Here is a 12,914-nt window from a genome sequence, read left to right on the forward strand (position 1 = left end):
AAAAAATATCCTCTTACAAACATATACTACAAATCTCTTTCTTGCAACAAAGTGCCACTTCTGAATTCTCCTGTTTTCAGTTTTTAAGTGCTAGGACACAGTACCATGGCTGTGCCTCAACCATCCAGGTAAGATTCATTTTCAGTTTTTAGCAAATAGCTGATACAATTACACTGTTCTTCTGCACGCTGAAAGAACCAACATGAAATAATCTAAAACTTGCTATGGAAACAAAACTGTGCAGAGATATATCCACTCCATAATACCAAAAGGGAGGATCCAGCCTGAATTTATATAAAAACTTGAGAAATTTCAAAGGGAATATATTTCAAATTAGAAAACACATTGCCCATACAAGTATGCAAAAAACTGAATCAACCAATACAATCTCTTAGTTTAAGACACAGCAGTCATAAATTATTGTGAGCTTAGCATGGAATGCATAGAAATTAAAAGCAAGATACTAAAAATTATGGAATACATCTTAAGCATCTCCTGGGTCTAACACAGACAAGTAAGCCAAAGTTAAGTAAGCATGCCCTCCCTTTAAAATACATTAAGTACTTCACAGTATGTGAGTGCAAATACCTTATACAGACAGCACATTTGGAATTTAAGTTTATACAAGGAATCCAGCATTTCTCCAACTTGACTTCACAGTGCTCCTCTTTATAATGAAAAAAAAAACTGCACTTCTGCTCTAGTAAAGAAGGTTAGAAAGGTCAGCTGGATTTGATTAGCCTATCCATATAGACAGTATCATTAGTTAGGAACACATGGCTGGGGTTAGAGATTAGCCCGCAAGTGATTTTTGTTTTGTTATTTAATTCCAGTTTCTAGAAAAAGGAAATGAGATCTACTTGTTTCTGTTTCATATGGAGATTTCCCCAGTTACACTCCCAAGTCCTAACCACTTCTAAATGTCTGCTTTATGAAGAACTGTACATTGTATCTGGACACCTTCCACCCACTGACTTATGAACTCATTGAAAAATAAATAAAAAATAAAAATGTGACCCTACACGTCCTACAAAAACATAAATTCACCTGATGAACATGAGTTGAATTGCTGATTCCTCTGGGGACCTATGATAATTTCGGCATCTGTTTGAAGCACTAGTAGCACTAAGTCTAGAGCTCTCCGCCAGGCCTCCATCTTGGCTGTAATGTTATCATAGACCTTCATATCCTCTCCACTGTCAGAGAAGGGAACAGAACCCCCCCCGAACATATCACCTCTTCTGAACTCTCTCAGTACATAGGCTGAGGGAGAGCCACAGTCTGCTGCTTTTTGGAGGTGACGATTAATTAAGGTGCGTGCTTCAAACTCCCATGTTGCTTTCGCAGTGTTACACATAAGCACAGAAAGATACTGGTTCCAGCCAGTTGCTAGTGCTTGAAGCACAACTGGTTTATACTCTGACAAAGATGCTGCCAGCCGAGGACTGTGAAACTCCTTCACTGCACTTTTATTTGCTAGCTTTAAAGACTGCTCTGCAAGCATCCGACTGTGACTAAGACACAAGAACTCAACTGCGCCACCACCAAGAAAAACTTTCCCATCCTTTAAAGCATGATGGAGACGATACACAAAAGTCCAAAACTGGTCTTCGATGAGTTGCATCTTTGAAGCCACAGTGGTGGTGAGCACGGCCGTGAGCAGGGGAATTCCTTGCACTTTTATCCTGACTGGCACAAGCTCACCCAGTTCCATTGCACGCTCATCACAGCCCTTCCACAGCTCCACCTGGACCCCGCTCCCCAGGCAAGAAGCATTCAGCTGAGTGAGGTACGTCACGGGCTGGGCACCGGTCACCTCCCCAAAGGCACTCAACACATTCTGAGCCACAGACCCGATTACCAATATATTGTTTGTGATGCTTCTTTCCATTAAGTTTTTACATATATTTCCTTTGACCAAAACCAAGTTTACTTTCAAGCTTATTAGAATATCTAACACAACGCTTAGCCACGAGTCTCCTGATCCACCTTCCTGTAGGCGAGGATACTCCAATACAGTCCTTACGTTCCGTGGTTTAGTGAAACCTAAGTGACGATACTGTTCAGTTAGGTCACCATCCATTAGCAGAATCCAGAGGGGTTTGTCCTGAAAGTATTTGATAACTGCAACATGTTCAGGTGACACTAGAGTGATAAAACCGGGGCAAACACAAGAGTAATATTCAGGCAGACCTGGTAAACAGCACGTTGCAATTTCCGCAATGTTAAACTGGGAGGAGCCACTACATTCTGCTCTCTCGTGTTGATATGCAACAATGCCTTTAATCAGTTTCGTGCTACACTGATTTCCATGGCTCAGAGCCATTGCCAGGTGTCCTAAACCATAACAATCACATGGACATGCTGACTGTTCTGAGAGGTATACCTGAGAATCCCCTAGCTGACTTGAAATGTGGCTTTTTGCTAGAGTGCTGAAGTATCTGCTGTGAGTTAATTTTTTTTGTTTACAGCTGGATGCAGAAACACCACTTAGAGAAACCACAGATGTACTTTTGTTATCCACTGATCTGACAAGGGAAGCTTCTGAACCAAAGCTGGCCAAAGGCAAAACCAGGCCCTTATTAAAATTACCATCAGCTTCCTGAGGGGAACAAGAATTTCCTGGAACAAGTTCTTCTGATGCAGAAATATCTTTCTGAAAACACAGAAAAGTCTGATGATTTAGAAAACTGCCACATGGAATTTGGGAAGCTTTACTTTCAGAAGTGCTTGGCCTAACACTGCTACAACACAGCTCTTTATTTACATCATGTACTGATATTTGGAGACACTGGACTTTCTCACAGCAAGAGTCCAACCCCTCAGACATCACAGATACTATTGCTGAAACAGGAACATTCTGCTGGAGGCATTCTAGTACGGCACTGCTCCAGGCACCAACGAGAAACAACAGGGTACTCATCCCAGTTTTAAATTCCTTGTTTTGGGCCTGAATGGTTTCATTAAGAAGCTGTCCAGCAGCACTAGTTATATCCAGACTTTCCATCAGTCTAGCAGCAGAACAAATCAACACGCTTTCGTTGGTGCTTTCATCCACAACGAATTTACAGGATTTCATTGGTCCCAACAACGTTCGTCCAGCCCACGCCAAGGATGAGAGCTGCTGGAGTCCAATGTGTCTTCTTGAATTCACAGCCCTGAAAGCCATGGCCTCTGCACAGCATCTGGGAACAGAACACAGACTTACTGTCCCATCTTCATAGTAGTCCACAAGATATATCCCGAAAAATAATAAATTAACACTTTAAAGCTGAACAGAGCTCTTCAGTGAGGCACTCTACAGAAGTCCTTTATCCTGTGCATCTATTATGAGACAGCAATGCAGACTTGCTGAAAGAATGCACTGCTAAAATATCACAGATTGTTTGGGTTTGGTTTTATTTTTTTGGTTGACAGGTAGTAAAATGCTGTTAATTCCATTGGTTTCTTAAGCATGAAACAGTACAGATCTAACAGAACTTTCAGTTCTGTTGTGACCTGCTGTATGGAATTAAAGAAAAATTTCCCTAGAGCCAAATTTAGGTTCAGATTTAGGTTAGATATTAGGAGGAAGTTTTACACTCAGAGGGTGGTGATGCACTGGAACAGGTTCCCCAGAGAGGTTGCAAATGCCTCATCCCTGGAGGCATTCAAGGCAAGGCTGGGTGTGGCTCTGGCAGCCTGGTCTAGTGGTTGGCAACCCTGCCCACAGCAGGGAGGTTGAAACTAGATGATCTTTGAGGTCCTTTTCAACCCAGGCCATTCTATGATTCTATGATTAAAATGGACAATTACACACAAACCATAGTTCCTGGTACAGATTCATCTTGGTACTAATAGTTATGCCACTGAATTTAACCTAAAAATATGGAAAAACATAAAACTTACTTTATTCCAACAAACTCATACAAGCAAACTTATTTTATTCCGAATTCTGTTTGTTCCACTTAACAGACATTGATTCTCCATGTAAGCCTTTCAAGTTTTGGTTCACTACTCAGTTTTCACATGCCAAAAATAAATTTTCTCTCTCTTAAAATCCTTTCTGTATCGCACTCCTGTGGCAGACCACGTGGATTAAAGTAAAGACCCCCCCCCACCTTTTTTTTAAATGAAACAAGTATATACACCAAGGATTAAGAAGTCATAACTTATACACCTTTTCAGTTCACATTCAGGTACTATTTCATCTCCCCGAAGGTCTCTTTGCAGAACTATTCCAAAATCCAAACCTTTTTTGCTACTATACTCAATGCAAGTTCATCCAAATACTAGCTCGAATGAAAACAAAGTGAGAATTTAAAAGTAGCCTCGGCCATCAGTAATAACTTTCATATGGTAATAGCCCTAATGTTCTAGTTCAGTTCGAACTGACAAAAGAACTTCAATCTATAAAGATACATCTTGAAGTATCAAAACAATTATTAACCAAGAAATTACACTGTTCTGTAGTTGTCTGTAATCCAGATTTTTGGCTTTAAAATTGGACTGGGAGGACACTGCTGAAAATAATCATTCAAACTCCTTGAGGCTTTTTACTGCAAATTTTTCTTGGCAGTCTCTTGTGACAACATAGGCATGCTATACAACCATGCGAGTACTTTCATTAAGCCTCTTCTTTTTCCCCCCTTAACTGAAACCTTAGCTTTATATCACAGCTAGTTAGTTTTGAAACAGTGACAAAATTAACTAGCAATCATTAGACCATGGAATCTGACATGAAACATGAAACACCTGATGTGAAACAGGCAGAAACTGGAACACCAGAAGTTCCATTCTAACAGATGGACGAATGTTGTTACTATCAGAGTAATAAAGCACTGGAACAGGCTGCTGAGATAAGTCGCCCAGGCTCCTTTGGAGACATTCAGGAACTGAAACAGGCACCTTCCAATGCGACTGACTGTAAGAAGCCTGCTTTAGCAGGAGGGTTGGATTTGTTGATCTCTAGAGGTGCCTCCCAATCCCTACAATTCTGGGAGACCATACGAACTGCAGCTGGTTACAAGGTGGACTGTGTAGCTAGCACAGCACCTTCTATCATAGCAATGCACTCCCACTTGATCTCAAGACAGCCAACTACTAGTTATTTAGCTACAATTTACTCTGAAAAATTGTAGTTTTTCTAAAAACTAGTTGGAAAACACGCCTCTCACTTTCACCTTGTGTTCATACTCTGTACACCAGGCTGTTCTCTGCAGATGTATAAACCTGAACTGCTCCGGCCCAAGGACTTGGCTGCAAAAAAGAGACCTCTGGCACGTGTGACCTATGACCTCCTAGTACTTTTACACCTTTGTGCTGTACATGCTATTCTGGCAAGAAGATGCCCCTACGAACTAACACACTCCAGGCACCAACCCTCCCTTTCCCCCCCCCGCTTAACTTCTGCCCCCGCTTGCACCTTACCTCTTTTTCCACCCGGCCTGAGCCGAAAAAGCTGAAGCGGAGTTATATTTCGGACCCGAGCTCAGCAGAGAGGAGGAGGGGACCTGTAAGCTGCCCGCTGCCGCCCGCAGCCCGGGTTTGGCTCGGAGTTGCTTGTCAAGGAGCTTTCAGGAGTCGCTACTATTGAGACGTCGGGGTACAGGAGACAGGACCAACGCTCGCTAATTAGCCGTGCACGCGTGCTAGCGGCCTGCCCGCCGCAGGAAGGCGCCGGTTGCTCGGCCCTCAGGAGCCGCGCGCTCGCAACCGCCCCGTTGCCATGGCAGCGGCCCCGCCGCCGTTGAGCACAATGCGCGGCGCTCTCGTGACGTCACGAGCCCCCATTGGTCCCGACGAGGCGGGAGGGCGGGACTCTGGCGCGTCCTGCTCGCCGATTGGTCGGCTCGCCGTCGGTGCGGAGCTCGTCTCGGCGTCCCGTGTGGTCCCGGTGCGGTGCGGCCGTAGGCAGATGGTGAGCGCGTTCCCTTTCCCCTACGCCAGGCCCGGCTGGGCCCGTGCCGCTCCGTCTCAAGCAGCCTGCAGGGTTGCGGGGGCTGGGGGGGGCCTCGCTGCGCTCCCCACCGGGCCGCAGCGTCCCTACCTGTGGAGCGTGGCGGGCCCGCGGTTTCCAGCCACGCAGACCTACGGCACTGGCTTGCAGTCCGGCCAGGGAAGGATGAAACGTGCTAAAAATGAAATCTCTTTTCTTGATACAACGAAGTGGAATCTTATTCGTTACGTTTAGGAGATTTTGAACTGGGATCTCAGCCAAAAAAAAAACAACGAACTATTCAACAGAGGCAAGAGACCTCTGAGCCACTGAGCCAGAAAGCAAAGCCCTCTCTGCTTTAGTTAGAGTCGAGAATGCAGGATTCTGCTGGTGCTGTAGGAAACCTGTGTGCAAGGAGCCATTTTTGCTGCCTGATCTGCAAAAAGGCACACGCTGTACTGCACTGAGACCACGAGCAGCAAAGGGCTCTGAAGTGTCCATGGTAATAACACGTAAATAACTGCTAATAACAGCCAAGACCCACATAACCACTTCATTTTGAGGCTGCCTGCTTTCTCTAGCATTCCCGCTTTAACTGACAGTCTTTCTGTTTAAAGCTAAACACAGGAAGCCTGTGTTCCCCCAGAACAAAGTTTTCACCTTGGTTTCTTTCTAGAATAATCTAGGAAAACACACATAGAGACCCAGTTGCAGTCTACCAGGTGCAGCAAAGAATGTCTCCCACTTTTGCCACACCTTTACTGTTATTTACAATTTAATTGTGTTTTTAATTTTTCTGAGTGGGCTGTTTCTCATCTTTTCCTCCCCTTTTCTTTCCAAAGGCATCCAACTATAGAAAACCTGGCTTAAGTACAGCCCAGCGAAAGAAAAGTGGCTTGAAACCTGAACTTACAGAAGAACAAAAGCAGGAGATCAGAGAAGCTTTTGATTTGTTTGACACTGATGGATCTGGAAGCATTGATATAAAAGAACTCAAGGTTTTCAAACATTTCTTTTTCCTTGGATGGAGGTATCATAGGTCACAAAATTGCAACTGCTTTTTCTGTTTGCCCAGGCCTAACTGGTTCCATTTTAAAATGGCTTAGGTTTATGAACAGCAGTAACAACTTGCTGTCATGACTGAGGTGTACTACATGGATAACCTGAGAAACCTGTATGTAATAGAGAGCTGGCAGGCTTCTCTAATACACACGTAGTTGGTCAAGTAGTTTTGAATGTCTGAGAATGAGAGGAACCAAGCAGCTCCTGAACTAACAGTACACATTTCTGTTTTCACAACTGGCTAAGGCCATTGTTTCTGGTAACTGGAATTCTGTTGTTTTAGGTTGAATGCCAGAATACTTTTTTTTTCATTCATCCTATCTTCTTGACCTTGATTCCTCACATGGAACCATTTTACCTCAGCTTCTGCATAAATTGCCTAAAAGCATGGGGTTGTCTAAAGTGGCATTTAAATCAGGATTTATTTGGCTGTACTTAAGGCTGCTGTGTTATCTGAACACAGTTCATACATGTGAAAACATAGTTCTTAAAATGGACTGAACTGGTGTAGCATGAACCACCTAATGCAATGTTTTACTTTTTGAAAATGATTTCCAAAATACAGATACTTACAATAGGAAGTGGTCCCCTCAGAAAGACAAAGTAGAATAGTTTGAGTTATCCCATCACTAAGGCATTAGTCAGAAAGCACACTTCAGATAAATGTAAAGTTCTTAGTGACTTAACACTTTCCAGTAGGAACATGTTTACCACAAAAATTTCTGCCTGCTGTTTCCACCAGCTTGTGCAGAAGGAATGAATGTTAAGAGATGAAATCCTCTTCCAGTTGTGTGTTCTTAAACACAGTTTCTGAATGAAATGTACTGCAATCATTTGGCACACCAGGACCAGGAAATTACTAGTCGTTTCTTTTCAGTAATGAAGCAATTGTTGTAGGCTGGTAGAATACCAGAGCTTGAGTTTAAACAACATTAACCATTTGTACAACCCTCTAATCAGCAATACCCATTTTTATAGACACACTTTGCTTGTGCTCTGTAAGGCTCAAAGTTTGCTTTTCTTTTCCTTAGCCCAGCAATAACTGTCTGATAATCTGCTGAGGCAGATATTTATGGAACGTTACTGGTTGCCCCCACTCCCCGCCATGTAACCAAAAGTGCCAGGAGCTATCCACCTGGATTTCTTTATCTGTGCACTGGATTGTGTAAGTTAACAACATGTAATTCTGAAGACTTCAAAACTAAAAGGCATTCTGCCCTTTATTTCAGATGAATTGAGATCACATCCTTGATTGTTCTCCTCCCCTTCCCCCCCCAAGTTCTTTTTTGAGAATCCAGTCCTTTCAGGAACTATGCTGAAAATTAATCTGTAGATCAGAAATGCAGATTAGAACTTTTTCCTAATTCAGACACAGAAAGTTTTTTGGGTTCAGAAACAGATCTACGTTCCACATGGACCCAAAGAGAAAATGCAGGAGTCTTACAAACATCAAACCTGCACTATTACTAATATGGAAGATAAAACACACAGGCAAAAGCAATCGGGATGTCTTCCTTGCAGTGACTTGTCATTTCAGTTTTGGAAGAGGAAATGAGTGCATTTAGAATTCCAGTGGCCTCCTAACACAATTGCTTTTTGGCACAGGTTGCAATGCGTGCTTTAGGCTTTGAGCCAAAGAAAGAAGAAATTAAGAAAATGATAGCAGATATTGACAAAGAAGGAAACGGCACCATTGACTTTGAAGACTTTTTGGCCATGATGACACAAAAAATGGTAGGAATTCTTTAAAAATACATCCATATAATCTTGGGACAGCATAAAGAATATTATTAAAGAACATGTCAGTAACAGGTGTTTTATAAGTAATACATATTTTACTTTCCCTCCAGAGTGAAAAGGATTCAAAAGAAGAAATTTTGAAAGCTTTCAGATTATTTGACGATGATGGGACGGGAAAGATTTCATTCAAAAACTTGAAAAGGGTTGCCAAGGAGCTGGGAGAAAATTTAACTGATGAAGAGCTTCAGGTAAATTCTGATTTGCTAGAGCTTTCCTAGTGAGAACAAACCAATCCTTGGAGCTCCTACGGACAGGGTGGGAAATTCCTGCCAATACAGAAAGAGCTGAAAGTTTAGAAATATGCAGAATGATAGAATCGGTTTTTTTTCTTATTAAGTACTTCTGATTTGTTGTTTTTTAATTAATAGAAGGTCTTATGTTTAGAGTCAAGCCCAGTGCCTGATCAGATACACACTATGTTTTGTAGGAAATGATTGATGAAGCTGACCGAGATGGAGATGGAGAAGTGAGTGAGCAAGAATTTTTGAGAATCATGAAGAAAACTAGCTTATATTAGCATTTGTTACCTTACAGCTGCTCCAAAAGATGACTGGGAAAAGACTTAAAAAATGGGCTTGTGTCTCCTGCATGTTTTTATGCTATGTAAGGAAAGTCTGAAAGTACAGATTTTCATCTCGTTCTTCTTCTTTCAGCAGTTAGTTGCTGGGAGAGGGCATTGGTACCCAAAAAACTGTTCAAGTGAGATACTGCAGAAATAAAAAATATTGCAGAAATGAAAAGAAAGGATGAGCTGAGCTGGCAAGGTCAGCCCCCTTTCCCCTTAAGCCCCCAGATGAAGATTTCACGAATTGCCATTTTGGATAAAGAATGCTGTGTCTTAAGTAGATAATTAAAAAAAAACAAAAACAAACAAACAAAAAAAAAACAGAAAACATTTCACTTGAGTTGTGAAGATTCCTGCTGTTTCTGGGAGAAGCCAAGTGCCACTTCCCCAAGGCTACCTAATAAAGAGATCATCTTATAACAGCTTAAAGAACCAGAGTACAATACAGTATTTTTATTCCTTTTAAGGCTTTTAGGCTATATTTTGGTATTTGTTTCCTTCTGTTTATTTCCACCAAAGACTCAGAAATCAATTGCATATTTATATTTATTTCTGTATTAAACACTGTATTTAAGCAATGGGGAAACAAACATATATAAACAGTTTTTGGTTCTTTGTTCTGAGCAGCACACCTTCAGTAAATGATCTTTTGTTTAACTGTTCCATGATCTGATATCTGTAAACTGGTTTACTTGAGTCTTACCTGCTTGGATTATCAAAGCTTATCCTGTGACCAGTCAACACCTCTTGCTCCCAAGATTTCACAGATTTGTTATTATGCTGTGATTTTACTTAAAAAAAGCTCAGCTCTAGGGCTCAGTAGAGTAAATTCTCTCTAGCTATTTAGAGTCAAGTTGCAAAGAAGAGTTGTATCTGAAGTGAAAAAATAGTTCACTTTGGACAGCTGTGAATATACGCATGTGAGTATATGTGAACATCACGTAATCCATGCAATCCAAATTCAATTTCAGATATTACAGTCTTTTTTAATATTATCGATTATAATATTACTTTTTTGAATATTTCTTGTATGTAATACTGTCAGTCCAGCACTTAGTGGAGAGCCACGCTTTCATCCTATTGTGACACAGCAGCAATGCACAGCCTGAATTCTGATTATTTGCTTCTGCAAGGTGGATTTATCATTCTGTCATGAGAAGACATTCAGCTTGGAGAAACTGTATAATCCTCATCCACATCTCTCTGTTTAGCCCCTTATTACAGCTGCTTCAGCTCTGATGAGCTCAAAGGGCCCACCAGGGGGAGAGTTACTTTCAGCAGCGGAAAGGGGAAGCATTTATTTACACTTCTCCTTAGCATGAAAATGTGGAGCTGGCACACAGTCCTCTGAGATCCATACTCAACTGTTCTCTGAGTAGACCCTCACTAACGTACACAGTAGGTTAAACCTTACAGCCGTAACAACCTCAGAGATCTGTGAAGTCCACTAGTTAGACACTCAGTGGCAGTAGATGTGAGCTACAGTGCTGTAAGCTTTTTAAAACGTCTATTAACTTCATACAGTGTGAAATAAAACCATTTTGTGAGTTAATGACATGGTGTGTTTAATGACTTTAGAAACTAAACTTTAAATTCTCAAAAATAAGTTAAACAGTTCACCAAGTATGCTTTTTTGCTTTATCTTTTCTTTTAGAGAGAGAAATTCCTAGTTGTGCTAAGTCTTTTTCTCTTCTTCTATGCTGATTATAAGTTTCTACTACTAACCACTTATAATCAGAAAGGGAAATTTGAAGTTCTAGTTGATGAAGGGGAATCCCAGAGCTGATTAGAGCAACTGTACTTTTAATACTGCCACAGGAAGAGATTGATGACTGCTGTTTACCTATGATGCATGTCACATCTCTCTTCCTGTTCTAATCCTGCTACTTAACCTCTGAAGGTAGGAAAAAGACACACAGTCATACTTACTGATGAGGAAATTTCATTTCTAGCTTGCACATTAATTTCTTAAGTCTGGAATGTTGGACCGTGTCTGAATTAGCACAGAACTTGCAAGCGTTAACGTAATAGAACAAGTGTCTCATGCTGCTTTAGTCTGCATTACAGCGAGAGATATCTTGCCCTCTCTTCAGCCACAGACACCACGTATGATGACTATCAGCAACTCTGGCAGCAGCCCACAGCTGTGCTGTGGTTCTGTGCAAATTGTTTTCGTAGAATCACTGTCATTGCGAGTCATCCGACACCTTAAAGAATTTCTTGTTGACATTTGTATACCTGTATCCCTATTTCCAGCTGGAACCCTTCCTCCTGCAACACCAGCAAAGCTGCATTTTCAGTCTGAGTGTCAGTTGGATACTGCACAAAAAGGAAAGTGGACATTAATTTGTGTTTGGCAAGCACCTAAATATTAAAGTGTTGCTAGGGGATAATAACTGCTTGGGAAATAACATTGCATATTACATCCAATGAAAATGCTTTTATATGAAAATGCACTGGGATTTTAACAGAACACCAAGTAGTTCAAAAGATAAATTGCTACTTACAAGTTACATTCCAAAAATACGCCAATTGGATGGCAATTTTAAATGAATCCTTACTGCTATCTCCCCTGTGCAGCCCTCAGTCCCACAGTCCTGCTAGTCACACAGGAAAGGGAATTGTCAGTTGGCTTTAGAGAATGAGAAGTGAAAAAAAAACATTCCTAAGATGCTTTCAAAACACAATTTCTCTTTCCAAGCTTAGTTACATATGTGAACAGAAACCAGTCACAGCTGCATGGTGCATTTACAGCACTCAAGCACGTAGAGTAAATAACAAGGTAGTTTAGGATGCTCCTTAGACATCCTTCAACACACAGGAACAGCAGACACAAGGTTCGTGCCTCCAGCTGTAGGGGAGCAAACAACCAGCCTGGCCTAAAGACTGGGATGGTCCTTGACATTTGAGAAAAGAATTCCTATGAGAATAACTCTGCAGAGGTTATTTCCTTTTGCATTACTTCTGTAAATAGCACACTTTGAGTGACTGGTCAAAAACTTACAGTATGCTCAGTCCCAGAGGGCCTGGGTGCACGCCTGGCTGAGTGGCTCAGAGAGAACACAAGATAACTATCACCCCCTTACTACAGCCCAGAGTGACTGTGAAGGTCCGTACTGAGCAGGAACGCAGTTCTGATTTCAGTGTGTGTTTCACTACAGGATGTGCACTCCTCCATTTCTACATTAAGACACATAAGCCTTTTCAATTCTCTCTAAGGTAGTGAAGAACAGAGAGAACTGAGAGCCTGACAGTCTCGCTAGAGGGCATCCAGTTACTAATGTGCAGGTGATGCTAATTTCTCTTCTCCATGGCTTTTAATGATGATTGAAGTAGGCTAACAAGTACCAGCCAGCTGTGCCTTAAAATACACAGTTGGATACCAAGTTTTTTTGCTTGTTTCTTTTTTAAAGAACACCACACTTTTCATGGATCTCCAGTACAAAATACTCTAATTACTAGGAGGCTTTTCAAAGCTAAGCCCCAAACCACGCTTTCTCAATCTCCCCCTCTGTATCAGTAGTTCCAGGTGTGCTCTCAGAGGAGCAGAGAGGTGAGTTTGCCTTTCAC

At 41.7% G+C, this 12,914-nt stretch overlaps 2 protein-coding genes and 1 long non-coding RNA gene across 3 annotated transcripts; 1 reads left to right on the top strand and 2 right to left on the bottom strand.

The window, feature by feature from the left end:
- Positions 1-353: 353 nt before the first annotated feature.
- On the bottom strand, positions 354-3,182 carry BBS12 (Bardet-Biedl syndrome 12). The gene has a single exon (XM_065736104.1). The coding sequence runs from the start codon at positions 3,167-3,169 to the stop codon at positions 1,028-1,030; it is 2,142 nt and encodes a 713-aa protein (XP_065592176.1). The 5' UTR covers positions 3,170-3,182; the 3' UTR covers positions 354-1,027.
- A 2,525-nt stretch (positions 3,183-5,707) lies between these two features.
- LOC136048919 (uncharacterized) lies at positions 5,708-9,325 on the top strand. Its single transcript, XM_065736848.1, has 5 exons — positions 5,708-5,899; positions 6,760-6,915; positions 8,585-8,713; positions 8,830-8,967; positions 9,207-9,325. Exons 1-5 carry the CDS (start codon positions 5,708-5,710, stop codon positions 9,294-9,296), a joined length of 705 nt encoding a protein of 234 aa, XP_065592920.1. The 3' UTR covers positions 9,297-9,325.
- On the bottom strand, positions 8,965-10,097 carry LOC136048927 (uncharacterized). Its single transcript, XR_010622242.1, has 3 exons — positions 10,048-10,097; positions 9,307-9,486; positions 8,965-9,045 (listed from the first exon to the last, which is right to left on the bottom strand). It is a non-coding gene; the product is annotated as an uncharacterized LOC136048927 (long non-coding RNA).
- Positions 10,098-12,914: the final 2,817 nt, after the last annotated feature.

Source organism: Cyrtonyx montezumae, unplaced genomic scaffold (assembly GCF_038088225.1).
Source record: "Cyrtonyx montezumae isolate F1298 unplaced genomic scaffold, pur_monq_1.0 scaffold_2, whole genome shotgun sequence".
Lineage (NCBI taxonomy): Eukaryota > Metazoa > Chordata > Aves > Galliformes > Odontophoridae > Cyrtonyx > Cyrtonyx montezumae.